Raw genomic sequence first — 21,510 nt, 5'->3', positions numbered from 1 at the left:
TTGTCCAAATGTATGCACTCCTGAGAGTCTAAAAATGAAATACCACTCATGGATATAATAATTCAAAAGAAATGTGTGGGAATGGTCCACTGTTTGGCAAATATGAACAGAAACAAAATGTTCAGACCTCCAGTACCAGTGGTACTCAAACCCACAAAAGTCTCGCCACACATATATGAAAAACAGTCACAATTTTATTGTACTTCATAATTAAACTGAAATATGACAAACATGACATAAACCCCTCCCTTCCGAAAAACATTTAAATTTAATGTGGAGTTTGACCTTATTCCAAAGAAGGGATTGCCTGGAGTGACTTGTATGTGTATATGTATCCGTAACAGGTAAGAGACACGTCAAGAAATAGCATCAAGTGAGTAGAAGGGGACAAACTTTGTTGTCACATGGTTTACAAAGCACTTTACAGACTATAAGGGTAAACTTGTCTGTGCAAATTACAAAATCACCTAAAGCTCTGCCCTCTAATGCGTAGGGAGTTTCTCTGTGATTATGCTCATTGCTGAGTGAAATGCATTAGAGGGTAGAGGTTCAGGTGATTTTACCATTAATAAAACATCTATATTAGCTTTTATCTAGTGTGGCTCCCCTTTTCTCTACAATGATTGTATACAAACTTGAGTACTATCATAGGGTGGGGGGGAGGGGGGGGTTACATTTATAAAAAGTCAGTATGTGCATAGGATAATTAAAGCCACAGCAGAGGCTCAGGGCAGCAAGCACAACTTGTAAGATAGGAGCAGACACCTTAAAGCATATACTTATCTTTCCTTTCCCCTTTAGCTGAAGGAAATACCCGGTACTTCTGGGAATGAAGGATCATGTGACTCACTGACACTCTCAACCAAACTTTCAAGCCCTCAAATGACTGGTGTGATAGCTGATCACATGTGCAGCACCATGGCAACTGCAACCCAAATAGAGGCTAAGATGGCACCTTCCAAAAGTGGTTTAACTATCGCCATAGCGACCCAGTCGGCCGCTATGGGGCCCAGGGCACAGGGGGGCCCAGCCAGGACGAGGAACAAATGGGTCCCCCTGATGCCGTGCGGGCCGCCTGGGACGCTATGGCATCGCAGGCTGCTGGCTGTCACTGGCTGCTATGAGGAGGAACACGCCGCTGTCCAAATCACTGACAATCTGTCGGTGATCTGTGCAGCGGCTCGTTCCTCCTCACAGCCGCTGCTGTGTCATTGGCAGCCAACAGCTGCGATAGAGGAGACTGGGGCGTGGCAGCAGCAGAGGAGGAGGCGGCGGGCCCGGTGGCGGTGGAGGAAGAGGAAGAGGCCAGGAGCGTGGAGAAGGAGGAGGAGGCGGGGCTGGGCGGTGGAGAAGGCTCACCTGAGCCCTGCAGAGCCCACCATAAAGAGTCTATGGTGGGCTCTGCAGGGTTACTCTCAGGTGGGCTCTGTGGGATCTCAAGGGGCGTAACTAGAAATCACAGGGCCCAATACAAAATTTTGCTATGGGGCCCTGTGATTTCTAGTTACGCCCCTGGCTGTAAAGGATAGGAGAGTGTAGTTCCACTTTAATATATTCCCCCAATAAATAAGCTCTTTGGTTGGTGGTGCAGAGCAGTCCTAAACATAAATATAAAGTCTTATATAAAGTAGGTCTAAACCTAAATTGGGATAATTGGGATGGTTAATAAAAAAATTACATATGGTGTTACCTGTGGTTACCCAGCTGTTCATTGTTGAAATAGAGGTGTCAATAGTTGGATAAAATAATGCTAAAAGAAAAAAGTAACAAATAAAACATCAATATCGATCTACTTCTGAACTATAATATATAAATTACCAAGTAACATTCATTTTACACATTTAGTTATACTTCTTTATATAAAGCAATGTTTTACATAGATGATTAAACTATTTATATCAGTCTTTGAAGGGAGTTTACAATCTACTTTACCTACCACAGTCATGCAGACACATGTATATTCTAAAACCAGTTTGCATGGAGGCCAGTTAAACTGGGAACTTGACATGTTATGGGAGTAACCAAGAAGATCTGGTGGAAACCCATACAAACTTCATACAGACAGTGTTCCTATCCTGATGGGAATAGACCCCAGAACCCCTTTCAGTAATCCAAGAGTGCTAGCCACCTAGCCATCATACTGTGCTGTTATTATATACTGTATATTGACAAGACTTAGAGACATTCATTAACAATGCCTTAAAGGGCAATCTCCGTCACTTCCTGTTGTCTCTCAGACAGGAAGTGATATGAAATTTTCCCAAAGGCACCTAAACAGCAAAAACAGATGTGATTTAAGCCTATACTACTATAGTAGTAGTAGTAGTAGTAGTAGTAGTAGTATACTACACAAGTTTTGACTATATGTGTACTTTAAGATATACTTTCAATATAAAGTATAATCGGTGCTATCCATTATTATCAATTTTATTTATTTTTTGTCTGCCATTTTTATCACCACATTTCAATGTAACAAAAATAATCACTTAGTGTTGTTTAATCAAAACAATGCAGCCCATTTTAGGGCAGTAGAAGTATGGAAGACTTACGTTCTGCGATGATAGACGGTGGGTCTCCTAGATAATAGCCAACTACCTCTCCAGACAGGACATTTAGAAGGCTGCTGGCTGTTGTACCATTCAGTGGTTGACTGTTATTCTTTACAACATAGATCAGAGTCAGAAACGGGTTCACTTTTGATGTGCTCAAAATCTATAAAGAGATATAATACACAGAGTTAGGATCACTGATGCTATGACCAAGTAATATGCTACAAGATCAGAATTTGGGGTAACCATTATATATCACAGGTGCTAGATCTAAATCATTATAAGACATTATTATTATAAGGTATTAATTAGGGATGTCCCGAAGCCACTTTTTTAAGACCAAGTACAACTACAACTACTTGCCGATACCAATTACCGATACTTTTTCTTAAAGGGACATGTGACATTTTTTTCTAAAGCAACACAGACTGATGATTTTAGGGCAGTTTCTCACCAGAGCTAAATAAACATGTCGCCAGAAATGAATACATGTCCCCACAGCAGCATACAAGTCCATGTCCCCACAGCAGAATACAAGTCCATGTCCCCACAGCAGCATACAAGTTCATGTCTCCACAGCAGAATACAAGTCCATGTCCTCACAACAGAATACAAGTCCATGTCCCCAAAGGCAGAATACAAGTCCTTGTCCCAACAGCAGCATACAAGTCTATGTCCCCACAGCAGAATACAAGTCCATGTCCCCACAGCAGAATACAAGTCCATGTCCCCACACCAGGCTGTGTGCTGATCTCTCCCGGGCAACATGTCGATCTCTGCGGGCAGTTCCTATGCTGTGGAGTGTGCCAATGTGCGGGGCTGTACTGTGCTGTGTGTGGGGCTGTCCACAGCTGTGCCTGCGCCGGGAAGGAGGAGGAGGACATATACAACCGGACAGGCACTGCCACGGACAGCTATGTGCAGGTCCCCAGCAAGCTGCTGAGGTACCCACAAGCGCGGGAACTCGGACGGCCGCTGCGATTTGAAAATTTAAAGGGTCGGTATTGGCTCTAAGAATCGGGGCATTTTCACGAATACAAGTACTGGTGAAAATGCCTAGTATTGGCACCGATATTAGTATCGGTATCGGGACATCCCTAGTATTAATTATAAGTTTAATAAACATCTTAGCACACAATGCCACCTGACAGTATGCTTGATATAACAGCACGCTTGATTGCATGTAAATTAAAATAATGCTAAAAGAAAAAAGTAACAAATAAAACATCAATATCGATCTACTTCTGAACTATAATATATAAATTACCAAGTAACATTCATTTTACACATTTAGTTATACTTCTTTATATAAAGCAATGTTTTACATAGATGATTAAACTATTTATATCAGTCTTTGAAGGGAGTTTACAATCTACTTTACCTACCACAGTCATGCAGACACATGTATATTCTAAAACCAGTTTGCATGGAGGCCAGTTAAACTGGGAACTTGACATGTTATGGGAGTAACCAAGAAGATCTGGTGGAAACCCATACAAACTTCATACAGACAGTGTTCCTATCCTGATGGGAATAGACCCCAGAACCCCTTTCAGTAATCCAAGAGTGCTAGCCACCTAGCCATCATACTGTGCTGTTATTATATACTGTATATTGACAAGACTTAGAGACATTCATTAACAATGCCTTAAAGGGCAATCTCCGTCACTTCCTGTTGTCTCTCAGACAGGAAGTGATATGAAATTTTCCCAAAGGCACCTAAACAGCAAAAACAGATGTGATTTAAGCCTATACTACTATAGTAGTAGTAGTAGTAGTAGTAGTAGTAGTATACTACACAAGTTTTGACTATATGTGTACTTTAAGATATACTTTCAATATAAAGTATAATCGGTGCTATCCATTATTATCAATTTTATTTATTTTTTGTCTGCCATTTTTATCACCACATTTCAATGTAACAAAAATAATCACTTAGTGTTGTTTAATCAAAACAATGCAGCCCATTTTAGGGCAGTAGAAGTATGGAAGACTTACGTTCTGCGATGATAGACGGTGGGTCTCCTAGATAATAGCCAACTACCTCTCCAGACAGGACATTTAGAAGGCTGCTGGCTGTTGTACCATTCAGTGGTTGACTGTTATTCTTTACAACATAGATCAGAGTCAGAAACGGGTTCACTTTTGATGTGCTCAAAATCTATAAAGAGATATAATACACAGAGTTAGGATCACTGATGCTATGACCAAGTAATATGCTACAAGATCAGAATTTGGGGTAACCATTATATATCACAGGTGCTAGATCTAAATCATTATAAGACATTATTATTATAAGGTATTAATTAGGGATGTCCCGAAGCCACTTTTTTAAGACCAAGTACAACTACAACTACTTGCCGATACCAATTACCGATACTTTTTCTTAAAGGGACATGTGACATTTTTTTCTAAAGCAACACAGACTGATGATTTTAGGGCAGTTTCTCACCAGAGCTAAATAAACATGTCGCCAGAAATGAATACATGTCCCCACAGCAGCATACAAGTCCATGTCCCCACAGCAGAATACAAGTCCATGTCCCCACAGCAGCATACAAGTTCATGTCTCCACAGCAGAATACAAGTCCATGTCCTCACAACAGAATACAAGTCCATGTCCCCAAAGGCAGAATACAAGTCCTTGTCCCAACAGCAGCATACAAGTCTATGTCCCCACAGCAGAATACAAGTCCATGTCCCCACAGCAGAATACAAGTCCATGTCCCCACACCAGGCTGTGTGCTGATCTCTCCCGGGCAACATGTCGATCTCTGCGGGCAGTTCCTATGCTGTGGAGTGTGCCAATGTGCGGGGCTGTACTGTGCTGTGTGTGGGGCTGTCCACAGCTGTGCCTGCGCCGGGAAGGAGGAGGAGGACATATACAACCGGACAGGCACTGCCACGGACAGCTATGTGCAGGTCCCCAGCAAGCTGCTGAGGTACCCACAAGCGCGGGAACTCGGACGGCCGCTGCGATTTGAAAATTTAAAGGGTCGGTATTGGCTCTAAGAATCGGGGCATTTTCACGAATACAAGTACTGGTGAAAATGCCTAGTATTGGCACCGATATTAGTATCGGTATCGGGACATCCCTAGTATTAATTATAAGTTTAATAAACATCTTAGCACACAATGCCACCTGACAGTATGCTTGATATAACAGCACGCTTGATTGCATGTAAAGCAAAAACTTTTTTTTTCCATGTTTTTTCCATGTTGGATGGTTGGTTGGATGATGTAAGGAATAGTTACCCCTGGGGACTGAAGCTAAGGAAATAAATTGCCAGAACAGAAATAGAGGGGAAATCTTTCATTGTGGACATTTGTTCTGGGGATATCAATCACTTTGGAGAGATTTCCTCTTACTTCCTGTTATGTCTAGAGTACAAGAAATCACTTGAATGGGACACAGATGGCAAAACACCTAATGGGTTTAAACCTCACACTATAAAAATGTAAAAACAAAGTTTTGGCTTCAGGTATACTCTAACTCTTCCTTCTCACAATGCTAGTTGCTTGTTTGTCATGCTGACCCTTTTATTTTAATACTTCCAGTTACTGACCCAGATCAAGTATGGAGATAAGAACCTTTGGGTTTCCTATAAAAAACATACCTGTTATGAGTCATTGACTTAGAATGTATTGAAGCCAATGCATCCAAATGATAGCCAGGCAGCTAGCATTTTCAGAGGGAGGTCAGCAATGGCAGCCCCTATTTCTCCGCTTTTGATGGGTATAAATTAAACTACAAATTCCAGGAGATGTGAATTTTTATGTTTTTGCATGAGCTGCAGGTATGCCTGCACTCTAATAGTTATATACTGTATGGGGGGAGATGCACTGCTGAATTAAATTGCCATGCTGCCTTGAAGCTACCAAAAACAAAAATCAGGTGCAAGTATACATCATTTTTACTTTGCCTTTTTATGACTAGAGCTGTTCTTTAAGCTCCTCTGCGGATATTTTACATGGGCATTCCAAAGCCGAATCCTCTGCCAGCTACAGCACCTGCAATGGCACCGTCATGACTCCTAACAGGTGCAAAAAACGCAAGCCAAAACCCGGCAGTCACATGAAAGCTTTGTGTTTGAAGAGCGTTCCAGCTCTTACATAAAGGAAAGTGCTGAGATAGATATTATGTGCATAAAGCTGAGCTTTAGCTTTATGTGCATAAAGCTAACGCTCATCTATGCATTTATACCAAGCTTAGCTTGCAAAGAAGAAGGTAGACACTGATATTTTTACTCTGTAAAGCCCAGTAGAAATAAATATGCAGTCACATAGCTGCGCAGGGTGTCTAAATATGACTGTGTAGTCCAACGCGCACTAGAGTTTAACTCAGCTCACACATTACAATCTGATTGTCCAGTCTCCTTTAGGTCCACCAACAACTACAATATGTTGTGCAAGAGTCTGCCTGATTGGATACAAAATTCTTGGATAAATTAGTTTCTCATATAACATAGTTCTTGTAAATCTAAAGTTGATTGTACAAAGATTCAGGTGTGCGGGATTCATATCACCTGACACCCAGGAGATGTATTTCCGGGCGCTGGCAGGTGGTTGTTTTCTACATTTAGCCCTGCTGCAGGCAAGCAGGGCTAAATGTAGAGCCCAGGAGACTCCGCTCATTTTGGACAGCCGCCCAGATCACTTGTAGCGGCCTGCTTTGTTGGTATGTGTAAATATGCTTACAGGAGGGGATGCGCTTTACATTCCAATCAGTCTCTAATGGGTTCTGCAGCAATATTATCTGAAAAAAAGCCTAGGACTTGGATATGCTATCTGGCAAGATTGTCTAGATCACAAGACTAGCTGTACAAAATATAAAATCCATTGGCAGATCAACCATTTCCATTATATATAGTTCCATTTTGCATGCACTGTATCTTTTTGTCTGGAGTTCGGTATAACAGTGCAAAAGATTTTGGGGTGTGTAGCAGATTTGCAGGGGGTGGTTGACACAAATTTGAAGACGCCACGTTGCTACTCCTTTAAGTGTCACCTCACACCATTCTCAATAAGTGGCCACATAAGAGTCGCGAAATGCGTTGATACATGTTGTTACATGTATGTACCCTTAGGCCTGGTTCACACCTGGACGTTTTACAGCGCGTTCCTACGCGCTGTAAAACGCACAACATGTGAAAACCAATGATTGCTTATGGGCATGGTTCCCACCTGGGCGTTTTACAGCGCGTAGGAACGCGCTGCAAAATGCCCTATGCCCAAAGAAGTACAGGAGCTTCTTTGGGGCGTATTTGCTAATCGCTAATCGAGCAAACGCGCATATTCCGTACGCCTATGTGGGAACCCAGCCTTAATCAAATAAAGATTTCTTAATTAAGGACATATACTTTCTATTATTTGTCCATGCACCTCTGTTGACCTAACCTTCGTGTTTTTAGGCATTTTCAGGTTACCCTCCAGATTTGCAGGGGATTCACCATAATTTCACTGGGGAATCAATTAGCTGATTCATAAAGCACAGTAGCTGTCATTATTCTTTAGCAGCATCCTGGCACCCTGGATTTGTCTTGCCATAATGATTTCCTAATAATACCTGCAATGCTTTTTTGCATGAGTTCACATCCACTGAAGATTTGCTACACATTCTCTGCACATTTACTCACCAGTCACAGCCCTCTTAAGTATTTTTATAAATACCAGATAATATTGGCAGGAAACAGTTTATTTCTGCTTCTGTATTATAATGAAAGGTTCTCACCTGGAGTGAGAGGCCATTGCTGCTTTTACCCGTGCTGGTCATCTCAGCTTTCTCAAAAGCCCTCTGCAACTTCTGCTCCATGCTCCGAACATAGACACAAGTGTTCTCATTCCCTCCTGAACCCATCAACTTCAACACTGTTAATAATAATCAGCACAATATTAAAAATAATGAAAATAAAATTCTGAAAAGGGCAGTCTTTCCAAAACAGATATCTTAGTTTTTAGTAGCTGCTGTTGTGAGTTAAACCATCAATAATGTTCTTATAACTCTCAATGACCCATTGGTCAGACACTGTGCTGAGCTTGTATCTTCACCTCCCATGGCCTTTACAAGGGGTCCCACTCAATCTGTTGTAATGTTTATATATTTCTAATTATATGTAGTGCAATGGAGAAGTGAGAACACCCTAATAAAGGTGGAACACTTCACTTTTTGGTAGACTGACCATGAACAACAAAAGTCATGGCATTCTATTTGACATGGCTGCAAATTATGTGGATGCTGAGGACATGATTTATTCTGGAACATACAACCTGGAACAAATTACACCTATACAGAGCATATTATGGAAGCACACAATAGGAATAATATTATTTTAGGTGAAAAAACTAATGTATGATATAAGAAGTACAGTTTAAAAACAGAAAACTGTGCATAAAGCAACATGGATGTCGCCTGATGGCAAAAACCAAAACCTAAAAGATTCCTGTCTAGTTAACAGAAGGCATGGAACGATGTAATGGAAGTCCACAGAGCAAACTGTGATTCAGACCACTGAATGGTACTCATTAAATACAGACAAAAAATATCAAGTAAGAAGATAAGGAGAAGAGGTAAAACGATCTGATGTGAATAAGCTACATAAAGATTGAGATATAAAGATGGAATATAAAAAAAAAAAAAATAATTAAACATAAGCAGGAAAAAAATAATAATGAACACGAAAAAGGAAGATGGCAGAACAGAGAAAATGTTCTTGGTAACCAGGCCGTACGAAGGAAGGAAGATTGGTTTTATGAGTGTGAGGATTTGCTCCAAACGGCAGCACATTAAGGACACCGCCACTCGCTTTTCTCTTTTTAAAGGCTTCTTTGCCCACTTTTATTAACTCACAACTCAAAAGAAAAGTCCACATAGGTGTTCCCTTGCAGGGGTTTTTAAACATAAAGTACCGTTTTTTGTCATCAAACAAACATTTGTCATTCTCACCGACTTCAAGTGGTTCCTTTAACCAAAACTTCTGGCCACACAGGCTGTATTCAAAAGCCTTGCCACACAGGCTTGTCTTTTGCCACACAGGTGGATTGTCACACAGGCTGCTTTTCACCATACAGGTGAACTGCTCCCCAGTCTGCCAGACTCACAGACTGGTTCCAGGGTGGAGCCCTCATGACATCTGCAGAGACCTCCTCTGTTCCCCAGGTGGAACCACACACTTAGCAGCCTGGCATATATTATGGTGGCCTTAATGAGCCAGCTTCCTTCAGCTGGGTTGGTTACCTCTAGGCATCCAGTACTCTCAACACTTCCCCCTAGAGTAAGAACCTCAGCACTACAGCTATAACTGGGCCCTACAAATCTGCCATCCTGGCTATACCGAGACATCCCCATCTGCCTGCTGCCACAGAGGAATGTAGAAAAGCAGTAGAAGAGCCAAAGGTTTCCAAGTCTAAAAGGCTAGAGACAAAAACAAGAGCAAAAATAAATTAATCTACTGTAAATAGAAGAATGGTAAATAAAATATAAAAGAAAAGGGATAAAAAACGGCAAAAGCTTGGGAGAACTAAGGATCTGTTTCAAAAAGAAAGAAGGCAGAAGTTGAGTTGAGGTGAGGTTTGTGAAGTAAAGAAATGGTTTCCACTACCACTGATCATGTGTGGAAGGGGAAATATTAGACTGCTGGGATGGGATATTTGATGAACTGGAGAACAAAAATTAAGTCTTATTTATATCCCAGAAATACAGAGCAAAGTAATATGTATAGAAATAACAATGTTACAAGTGCACTAATGGCTACAATCTTCTTCCACATCTCAATCATTTGTTCACATGTGCACCTTCATAAAGTCATCCATCTTTGTTTTATCAGTTCTAAACTTTTAACCCTTCTCTTCTGGTTCATTAATCTCATCTTCTGGTTCATTATCCTCTTTCAGCTGTTTGTTGATAATGATCCAGAATAGGAGGGTTTAAGTTTAGAACTGATAAAATAAATAGGGATGACTTTACGGAAGTGAACAAATGATTGAGGTAGGGAAGAAGATTCTAGGCATATTAGTGCACGTGTAACAACACAGTTGAGTACTGTGCTTGTTGCTTTTTTTTTCCTTTGTAGTAACAGTTTCAGGACAAGCCTTTTAAAAGTCCTCCTTCTTTTTGGTTCAAGCAGACACATACAGATTTATACTAGAACTTTCTAGAATTTTGCTAATTCTTTTCGCATCCATAATACTTTTACCAAGAAAAATGGGTAGACCTAGAAAGTTTGAAAAACTTACTGTTAGTGCAAAAACAGCATCACATACAGCTCTTAAGGTACAAAGGCAAGAAGAAAGTACTTTCAAAATAATTTACCCTGCCTGAAGAAAGAAAATAGACCAACAACCATCATGGCACCTCCTTGCTAAATGTCACATATAAAGTAATGACAAGTATTTTGTCAATGAGATTACAACCTTATGGGGAATAGCTTGTGGGAGAATATCAATTTTTTTTTTCAGGAAAGCAGGTCAACCACAGATTAGATTTTCCTGTTATGAAATTTTCTGTAAAAATGCATTAAATATAATATCAACTTGCACCATCTATTGACTACAACAGGCTTGTTAAAAAAAATACATTATATAAAACACTGCAGGAATTTGGAATCCCTACTAAGCACTAAAGGCTAATGGAGATGAAACCTGAAGGACAAAAAGGAACACAAAAGTTCAAGAACAAAAGTCAAAAGGAATTACAGTGAATTGTGGAGTTAAGTAGAGGGATGTTCAAAGCCCTACACCAGTTTTATTTTACCCCACCCCAATGCCATTTGATTGGTGTGTTACCATCTTGCTGCCCATGAGTACTGTGAGCTCAGGATGATGTAATGATGCACACTGAAGTAGCGTGTCCATGATAGCCTAGAAGTGGGTTGCCATAATTCAACCTGCAAGAGAACTGGTTTTGAAGAGAGCAGTGACTCTGTGGGGGGACAGCACTAAAAAGGATGTACGTATTGCAGCTTCAGCTGTTTTTAAAAACATTTTTACACCAGCTGGGCTACCGTTTTTCTATTTTTTAAAGGTGTAGCTGGACTCTGTGTCTGAAAAAGGGTTAAAAGAACTGGATTAACCCCTTCATGACTGAGGCCCTTTTTTCATTTTTTGCACCCATGTTATATTCCACATTTTAGGCCTGAAAATGACTTAAAACCCCCCAACATTATATATTTTCTGAATGCCAAGACCCTATAGAATAAAATGGTGGTAGTTGCAAATTTTTATTGGCAAAAGTCGCCGGGAGTCTGTTTAAACAGCCCTGATGCTGTCGACGTACACTGTACGTCGTCAGTCACGAAGGGGTTAAAGAAACAAATGATGATACAATATATACCAGAATCCCCACAATATCCAGCATATGAAGACTGATATACAGCTCGCTAAGAGAACAGAGGGCTTTTCCTTTAATTAGAAAAGGTGTCAAACAGCATGGCGCTTGAAATCAATGAAGAGAATAGTAAATGTATTATTGCATCAGGCAGCTTAGATACAAAGAATCTGTAGATAGACAACTACCAATCACAGAATGCTAATGCTTTTGAATATTAACATTCTATTGTGACACAGCAAATGACAGTAATCAATAAATTAGAGCTGGAACAAAAGCAGAAAATAGACGGTACTTTGCAATTCACTCAATAAAATTAAACATTGTATCCATAATTTTGACAATAAAGATTCATTAAAGTAAAATTAGAGCAGTTGCAACATATGTATCTGAAACACGGGGTATATTAACAGAGCAGTGAATGTGACATCTACCAAACATTCACTGCAGATGTATCTCCCTGGTTTGTACGATTTAAATAACAGTGATTTATTCACCTTTAACCAAAACTTTGAGGACTCCTGCCCTACACACCTAGCTTTTTGGACATCCTATTCCAAAACCATTGTCATTAACAGGGAGTTGCCCCCTCTGTAGGTATAACAGCCTCTATTCTTCTGGGAGATAGGAGGGTGTTCAAGATTTTGAATTGTGTCTATGGAAAATTGTGCACATTCAACCCAAAGAGCATTTGTGATGTCAGGTACTAAGTTTAACAAGAAGACCTGGCTTGCAGTTAATATTCCAGTGAAATTTCAAAAGTGTTCAGTATGGTAGAGGTTAGTGCTCTGTGCAGGCAACTCAAGTTCCTCCACACCGGACTCAATGAACCATGTCTTTATGGAGCTGTCTTTTTGCACAGGGGCAATGTCATGCTAGAGCAGAAAAGGACCTTCCCCAAACTGTTGTAAGAGCACAACAATCTAAAATGCCTTTCTAATATGTAGCATTAACAGTACCATTTACTGGTAAAACCTGACCTCAACAACTTGCAAGGATATCCATATACCTTTGTCCATACAGGTGATGCTAAGGTGTTTTGGCCATGCAACACATAATTCACTTAAACACTGCAGAATCTGAGGCTACAAAGGGAATAGATAGATATAGAAAATAGGTAGGCATCCAGCCAACATTCTTTATGGACTTCAATGTCCTGAATTAAAGAAGTACAGAGATATGGAGTTATGGAGACGGAAATATCTGCACACATATATGTAGGCTGAGCTGCCTGTTTAATAAGAAAACATTGAACAGTACTACACATGTGACTATCACATAAAAATTACTTTTAGATAAACATAATAACAACTCAAAATGTGTAATTACTGACAATTCATTATAGTCTCTCCTTAAAGTGAATATTTAAAATGAAATTCCATTCAGCCAGAAACAGCAATTGAAAATGTATACTTTGTGTTTACCTTAAAGTGGCACTAAACTCAGGAGTTAAAGCTTAAAATACATTCAAGTACCTTAACTATCAACAAAAATGTATCTTATCTGTGCATTAATCAGCTGTAGATCCTCAAATCATCTCTGAATTGGTGCCGACACTTTCCTTCCTTCTGGAGGGGGGCTACTTCTGTTCCACATGGTCCCTGTGTGTGTATTGTAAAGTAACCACCGCTCCAAGCTCACTTCCATGATGGACTACAATCTCAATACAAATTAGTAAACTAAATGTGAGATTGTAGTCCATCACAGGAGCGAGCTTGTAGCGGTCACTACTTTACAATACACACACAGGGACCATGTGGAACAGAAGTAGCCCCCCTCCAGAAGGAAGGAAAGTGTCGGCACCAATTCAGAGATGATTTGAGGATCTACAGCTGAGTGATACACAAATAAGATACATTTTTGTTAATAGCTGAGGTACTTAAATGCATTTTTAAGATTTAACTCCTGAGTTTAGTGTCACTTTAAGAACATTTTTGCTCTTTTTCACATTTGTCCACTTACCTGTTCTTAGCCTAAAGTTGATGGCAGGTTCTGCTTCCCAAGGTACAGCTATTACAGGTACCGACTGGATGAGTGGAATGAGAATTTTGAGGTTAGTGACATTGAAAACATCACTTCCTGTAAGGACAGAAACGATGGCTGAAGGGACGTAAACGGAGGCGTTCACTAATACAGAATATCCCACGGTCATATTCCCTGACAGGAGCTGTGAAAATATGATGTTGAAGAGAATAAAATAGCATCCGTTTCTTAAAAGGTGTTTCTACTGCAAATGAAAAAATGAATCCTTTTCAGCTATGATATTATATAATAATCCAAACAAGTACAGTATGTCTCAATAAACACTTGCCTAATATCAGCACTGAACTTCAGTGGGACCTGTAATTGCAACCTTTGGTGGCCAAAGGTACATGTATCTGCTACGATTGCCTCTTTGACATGACATTTTCCTTTTTTATGTGAACCCACCCTAGAATATATTTTAAAAATGTGAAAAAAGCTAAGAGATGACTGTATTTGTAATGATAATAGCCAATTGTCAATAATTGTCCAGAAAAAGTTGTCCTTCTGTCTTTGCCACAAACCTACTGTTCCTAATGGTAGATCTGGGCCCTGTCAAACATATTCTGTACCAAATGTGCTTTATTGCACTTATTCTGTACCCAAATTGCTTTATTGCTCTTCTGCTTGTGTCTGTTTTTTGGCACAGAAGGACACAAGTTACCAAGAGACATTAGAAGGAGGTTAGTCTTAACCTGTCTGCTGGAAGAGCTTTCATATAAAATGTATTTCCAAAAACATCTATGTTCACGTTGAATGGGAAAAACTCAACAGATAATCACTGACACCGGACTGTCTTGGAGAACACTAATGTTTGGCCAGAAAATCCAACACAGCAAGGAGAATTTTCTCCTAGTAAAGACCCAGCCATTAGATATCTGGAGAGATTAAATAGCTCACACAGACACACACTCCTATCCCAATCAGACCATTATAAACCAGATTGGGGGGAACTGAGTTTTTTGGGTACTTTAGATCTAGGCCGGTCAGGCTCAAGCAGAAGACCAGTCCCACATCCAATTGACATCAGTCATAGGCAAGTTGAACAATTCCAAGGCTCCAGCTACTGTTAGGAGAACAGTTTCATTTAAAACATATGTGTTGCAGTCAGTGTCGTCCCTTTATTCTCTTTGGGCCATGTGGAGGGGTGGCAAGCAAATCAGCATGTTTGCTCTGCTGCACAATGTTTGCAGTGTGCCTGCTGCCCCTTTTCCGGCCAGAGCATCCCAGGTTGCTAAGAACCCGATGGGGTGATGTGTAATGGCCATACACATCTCCCTGCCCAGCTCTTAGCAACCTGGGATGCGCTGGTCGGCATCCCAGTGGCATCAATGGCTGCCAGGAGCTGGGTGGGTCGCCTTCCAGAGCATCCAAAGTTGCTAAGATCTGCACAGAGAGATTCAGAGCCCTTACTTACCTCCCTGACTGGATCTTAGCTCTTAGTGGTGTCACTGTCCACCAGCACCCCTCGCCACACTGATTGTGTGCACCACCAGCACCCCCTTCCCCGCCTCAGGTGGCAAAAAATAATGACACCCCTGGTTGCAGCACAGAAACACTTGAATGCAGATTAACAATTGTTTTAATTGTGCAGATTGTTACTCCACTTACGTAAAGGAAGACACTATCTCCACAAATATTTTTATGAACATCTCAATCCATATCTAATTCTAGCAATACTTTTCTTTTAAGACTGTTAATACCAGCTAAGTAAAACTTGTCTATATGGTACTTACAGTTCCTGCTGTCTGGTTTATAGAGACTTGAATTGGCAGCTTCAATACTTGGTAGAGAGTACGGTTAAGGAAGTCCGCCAAATTCTGTAGAATAGTCTCTTTCTCTGTATTGTTTGGCTGATACCTCAGGGTGAGAACTAAGCAAGGAGACACAATCAACAATGAGTGCATATCCTATTCTCTACTATCCCTAATATTTGATATGAATGAATGCAAAGTTCTAAGTTGTCTGAACATCTTTTTATCCAGTTGCTGTGCTCTGGTCTCATCCTACAAACACACAGTTAATAAATGTAAGTTTTATTTGAAAATCTGTGATCATTATTGGCTACCTATAAGCTGTCTGAGGTCGTTTTTGCAGCCTATATAAAAATAACCTTAAAAAAAAAAAAAAATGGTTGAAGAGTTGGTATACTTTTTAATTCTCTGCTTGAGCAAATGAATGGTGCAGGGGAGGGGGAAAAAACACTGAAATGTGATCTTGAACTATCAGCAGCTAATACTGATACTTTGTTGGTTTACCCAATATATACATTATTAATTGACCAGCAATTACAGTATTAAAAAGGCCCTAATTTCCATTGATTTAATGTGGTACTCAAGACATACTCTGTTTCATTTGATCGAATATGGTTTGTCTCTTCCCGTAGACTAATATTAAACTAATACATTTTATGTGTATTTCTTGCACTTTTGTGCTAGTTTATACTGTAAAGTGGCAATAATCAGTAACAGCACTGAGGCTTGATTGAAATTGGCTTGATCTGATATTTCCCAAAGGATGCCCTTCTGAGGAAACAACGGTACTATAATAAGCACGTGTAATTCTGTAGAATAGCATCTGAATCTACAGCACACTATGGAGCATATTTATAAAGCAATGAATGTGACTTTTGCCAAACATTCACTGGTGATGAATCAATCACTCTCATTTTAAACACATGCACCCACTCCCCCTCCTCAGGTGGCAAAAAGGCTAAGGATAGCCCAGACCCCAGGTAACCAGCTAAATACACACATGAAATACATATATACTCTTACTGTACAATATCCTTTAGATCTTTCAACAACTATATAGTGCAAGGGCCTGCCTGACTAGATAGAGACTGAATTAATACTTTAGGTTGGTCCTTACCTTACATAGCCTAGTAAATCTAACAGAGATTGTACAAAGATTGTACAGTCAGAATGCAAAGCATATGGTGAGCTCAGGGGAGCTGTCTTTACCTGGCAAAGGATTTGTATTTCTGTCTATCCATTCCTGACCTGATTTTTCTCTGCTGCAGTTAACCTGCACTTTCCTTGCCCCAGCCAATTGTTCTTCAATGGGATTATGACATTCTTCACTATCTATTGCAGCCACACCAAAACTACAACATCTTCCTTCCCACAGCTGGACACCTTGCCAATCTTTATTTCAAATTTTACAGACAAGACTAAAACTGGTCAAGAATGTAAATAATATCTACAGACTGTAAAAAGCTAACAGTATGTTCTTTTCGAGTATCAGTCAAGTTGAATTCCAATTTGTAAGAACATTAAAAGAGTAAGAACTCTGAAAGAACTCACCTGTTTTTACCATAGTTTCTGATGACAGTTGGCACTCAAATGGAGAAGGTGTTGTTGTTGATGTTGATAGTATGGTTGTCAAGATTGTGCTCAAAGCAGCAGAAGCATTTGTCACAGGTGTCAATGGAGCCGTTGTTATCTTTGTGGACCTCACTGTGGAGGTTACAGTTGATGTAGTTATGTTCTGAGGGGGAGTAGTTGATGTAGTGGTGGTGTCTGATAGAGTTGTAGCTATAATTGTAGTAGGCACATATGTTGTAGGTGCATGTGTAGTAGTAGTAGTACTTAAAGAGGGCATTGGAAATGTACTACTTATCATCGGGGTTTGAGGAACAACTGTGGTAGGTGCATGTACTGTGTGATCTGTTGTGCTAAAGTTTGTTGGTTTTGAAGTAACAACATCTGATGTCAGAACATGTGGAGTCCTTGTAATCAGAGTAGTCAACAATGTGTTTATTACTGATGCACGGCTTGTGAGAATTGAGAGAGTTATGTGAGAAGAAGATGGCGTTGTTGTACGGTTAAAGTTTTTTGTTGCATTTCCTGCAGGTGGAACACTTGAAACCTCAGCAGAAGATGCCATAGTAGAGACTGTAGAGAGAGAATTAGATATGCTTGTTGGAACGATTGCAGTTGTATATGGGAAGGTTGATGAATGAGGAGGTGTTATGGCTGGGGATGGCAAATGGGATGTAGTTGGAGTTGCTGTGTTTGGAATGGACTGAGTATTACTTTCAGTGACTTTAGATGAAGCTTCATTATGTGTTGTAGACCCTAAGAATGTCAAGGTTTCTGCTGTGTCTGCTGTATTAGGTTGAGCATTTGTGATATTATCTACAGTCGTTAGCATATGTGTTGAAGATGTTGTGCTTTCAGAAGTAAGAGATGAATTCAAAGTGTTTGTAGGTGATAACGAATAGGTGTTTGTAGATGTAGCTTCTGGCCCATTTTCAAATGTTGGCTGAGATACCAAAGATTCTGTAGTAGAGGAGGTCTCGTTGATGGTGCTTGGTGAAGTTTCTTGGCTTGTCTGATTTGTATATTCTTGCCAACCACTGGATGTTATACTTGGTGATAAGGATGACTGAGTTGACATGGAAAGGTGTTCAGTTGTTATGATGCTAGAAAAAGATAGCCGACTTGAATGAATGGATGTCTGTAACCCCTCTGTTTCTGTAACTGTGTCATATGTGACTGTCTCATTTGAAGCTTCTGTTTGTGATTCAGCAGAATGTGTGGAACTGGTCTGAATGGAGGACCCTGTTGTAAACACATATGGCAATGTTGTTATTGCCTTGCTTGAGGTATAAACTGCAGGTTCAGATGTCACCTCTGCAGTTGAAGTTGGTTGTGATTGTGAAACGGCCTCTGTTGATGTTTCAACAACATCTGTGTAACTTTCCTGAGAAGAGGAATATGATGTAGCAGATATTTCGGTATTATAATCTGTTACAATTACTGATATTGATGTATTTATTGTAGTTGTCTCCATTGGCAATGGCGTTGATGGATTTATTGAGGTTGTCTCCCATGACAATGGTGTTAATGTATTTATTGAGGTTGTCTCCAATGACAATGGTACATCTGACACTGTTGTAGAGATACCTTGCTCAGTATCAGTAAAAAGATAGGTGGTCAATTCAGTAAAAGATGACATAGAAGACCCTGTTGAGGTTGAGGTTCCAGGCTCATTCTCTGTTAAGCTGGAAAATGTAGTGCCTTCAGTAATATTATGAAGGTTTGTGATGGTGTCAGCTTCAGATTCAGATGTAGCACTGGATGTCCAGGTAGATACAAATGTTTTAGTAGCACCAGTAGTTCTGGAGGGGGATGAGAAGGATGTTGTAAGACTACTTAACAAATTTAATGGGGATGTAAGATTAGAGTCTTCAGTACCAATGTCAGTATTGGTCCAGGATGTCATCAGATTACTGGTGGTAATTTCATCAATCTGTGTAGTTAATTTTGGTGAATTAGTATTTTGTTCCATACTTGTGCCTAGATCGGAAGATGGTTCGGAAGTAGTTAAAAATGCATCATTGTTTGAAGTTCCAAAAGTTGACATTGTTGATAGGGAAACTGTAGTTTCTTGACTGGAAATGTTTGTAATTGTGTAATGGGAACCCGCCGTGATATCTGTTTGCAGACTCTCTGTGTGCATATCAGTAATAGGTGTATCTGTGGACATAGAAGGTGCAAATGTGTCTGACACTGTTTTTGAAGTGAGTAATGTTGATGTGCTCACATTAGTTGAAGATGGATTGCTAGAAACATCTGGAAGAACCCAAGTTGTCAGGCTGTCACTGAAAGGTGATGTTGTTATTATTTCATTGATATTATCAGCAGCACTGGTAGTCAACGCATCAGAGGGTGACATTGTGTTGCTGCCTGTAGGTTTCAATCTTGTCGTTGTCATTAAAACCGTATTGCCTTGGCTTACATTTGAATTATCTGTGACACCTGTTGAATCCGTCTGATTTATCTCGTTGTTGTCACCAGGGCTTATGGTTACTTCGGGTGTTGTGAAAGATAAGGGTGTTTCTGTTGCTGACTCTGAATAGGATGTTGTTAAAGAGTTCATTGGTGTTGTTGATGTGAAACTTGGAATTTTAGTAAAATTCTGCAATGTTGTGTTATCATTGGTGGCATCTGGTGTAAGTGTTAAATCATCTGTTAATGCCACAGCTGTTGGTGTATTGGCAGTTGTGTGTGTACCAGTAAAATCCTGGGATGTCATTTCTTCAGAATGGGAAGTTGATGATGACATAATATTTTCTGATGTTGTGGACTTGATATTAGTAGCAATCAAAGTGGTACTTTCTTCAGTAATAATTTCAGTGATATCTGTGTTAGCTGTGGAACTGGCAAGGGGGGCATCTGTAAAATTGGTCACATGTGTGTTTGCATCTCTGGAAGGGGAGGGAAAAAATAATGTTGACATGATGGGAGAAGGTACTGATGTACTGGGAAAAGAGGTAACAACGTTGTCTGTGGCAACTATGGAAGTCATGGCACTCTCAGAATTTGTAAACTCTGTGGCAGAGGTTGTGGTCTCAGCAGATGATATCTTTAAAGCTGTTGTTGGTATTATAGTGCTTGACACAGAATCTGTATACAAATATGAGCCCGATGTGTACTCTGATGGTGTGGAGGTTGAAAATTGCTCTGTTGGTGATGGCCTGAAGGATGCGAATTCCGCACTTGTCATAGGACGTTGTGTAGAGGTATGTACTTCATGACCACTTTCTGAAGTTGTGTATATCTCAGGAGCAGTTGTAGATTGCAAAAAGTTTGATTCAGCATTTGAACTCAACAAAGTTGCTGTCCCAGTGATCCCCTGGGTGTCTCCAGTTTCTGTGGTAATGTTCTGGAAAGCAGTGGCCACAGCCATAATTGTAGTTTCTGTAATAGCTTCCTCAGTGGTCAGGGCTGCCCTGTTTATCTCTTGAACAATGCTTGTGTCTATAGTTTGGGTAGCCAAAGAAACCATGATTGGCAAAGACACAGAAACTGAATTGGTAGTTTGAGGGCTGGTTGTTTGAAATGTACCAATTTCATCTGAGGTACCTATATCTGTGGCAGTGATTACAAGGCCTGTAGTTATAGGCTTATTCGTTATGTTCTGGACTTCTGCAGATTGTGTAAATGAAGTACTTGCATAGACTGTTGAAGTTTCTACTGAACTGTAGATTTGCTCTCTTGTATCTACATTAGTTGCCTCTATAGCTGGCGGTGATGACAATATTCTAGAAGTAAGTTCTACAATTGTAGAACCCTCCTTAAACACTGTCGCCTGTGAATCTGCATCTCCTGGCACCCTGGTGGTTTGAAAAATCAAGATGTTGCTGGTTGGGATATAGGTAGAACTTATAATATTAGTAACCGTATGTTGATTAATTGTTTCCTGCTCATTGGTTCCTAATTTTACTAAACTTTCTATGTCAGTGTAAGGCACATTAGTGGAAGATTCATCAGTAGTTCCTGATATGGAAGACTGGTATGGCAATGATGATGATGATGATGACAATGATAATGAGGATGGAAGAGGAATGGAATGAACTGTTCCAGGTGATATGGTTGCAAATGAGGATGCTGAATAGGGGGACATCAATAGGGGTAATGTGCTGGTATCACTTAGACCTGAGTCTGTAGGCTGGAGTGAAGATAGGGGTGAAGATTCAAAAGGATGGATATCGCCCAACTCTACTGTTGTATTGTCCTGCACACTGTCAGTTGGACTTGTATTAATTTCCTTAGCACCCATGCTGGGTTGTGTAGTGTTGTCATAAAAAGTAACATTCTCAATCTCCGC

The 21,510-nt window shown here is 40.1% G+C and overlaps 1 protein-coding gene across 1 annotated transcript in view; it reads right to left on the bottom strand.

Annotated features, from left to right (window-relative positions):
- The window catches only part of KIAA1549L (KIAA1549 like), a 70,229-nt gene extending 51,935 nt beyond the window's left edge, over positions 1-18,294 (bottom strand). The window contains 6 exon segments of the mRNA XM_018567710.1: positions 1,691-1,750; positions 4,548-4,710; positions 8,281-8,417; positions 13,834-14,028; positions 15,611-15,766; positions 17,199-18,294. Of these exon segments, the coding sequence (XP_018423212.1) occupies positions 1,691-1,750; positions 4,548-4,710; positions 8,281-8,417; positions 13,834-14,028; positions 15,611-15,766; positions 17,199-18,294 (1,807 nt within the window).
- Between the last annotated feature and the right edge of the window lie 3,216 nt (positions 18,295-21,510).

This window comes from Nanorana parkeri, unplaced genomic scaffold (assembly GCF_000935625.1).
Source record: "Nanorana parkeri isolate BGI_ZX_2015 unplaced genomic scaffold, ASM93562v1 scaffold30, whole genome shotgun sequence".
NCBI lineage: Eukaryota > Metazoa > Chordata > Amphibia > Anura > Dicroglossidae > Nanorana > Nanorana parkeri.
Note: the sequence above shows the minus strand (reverse complement) of the source record. Positions and strands in the feature narration are given on the sequence as shown.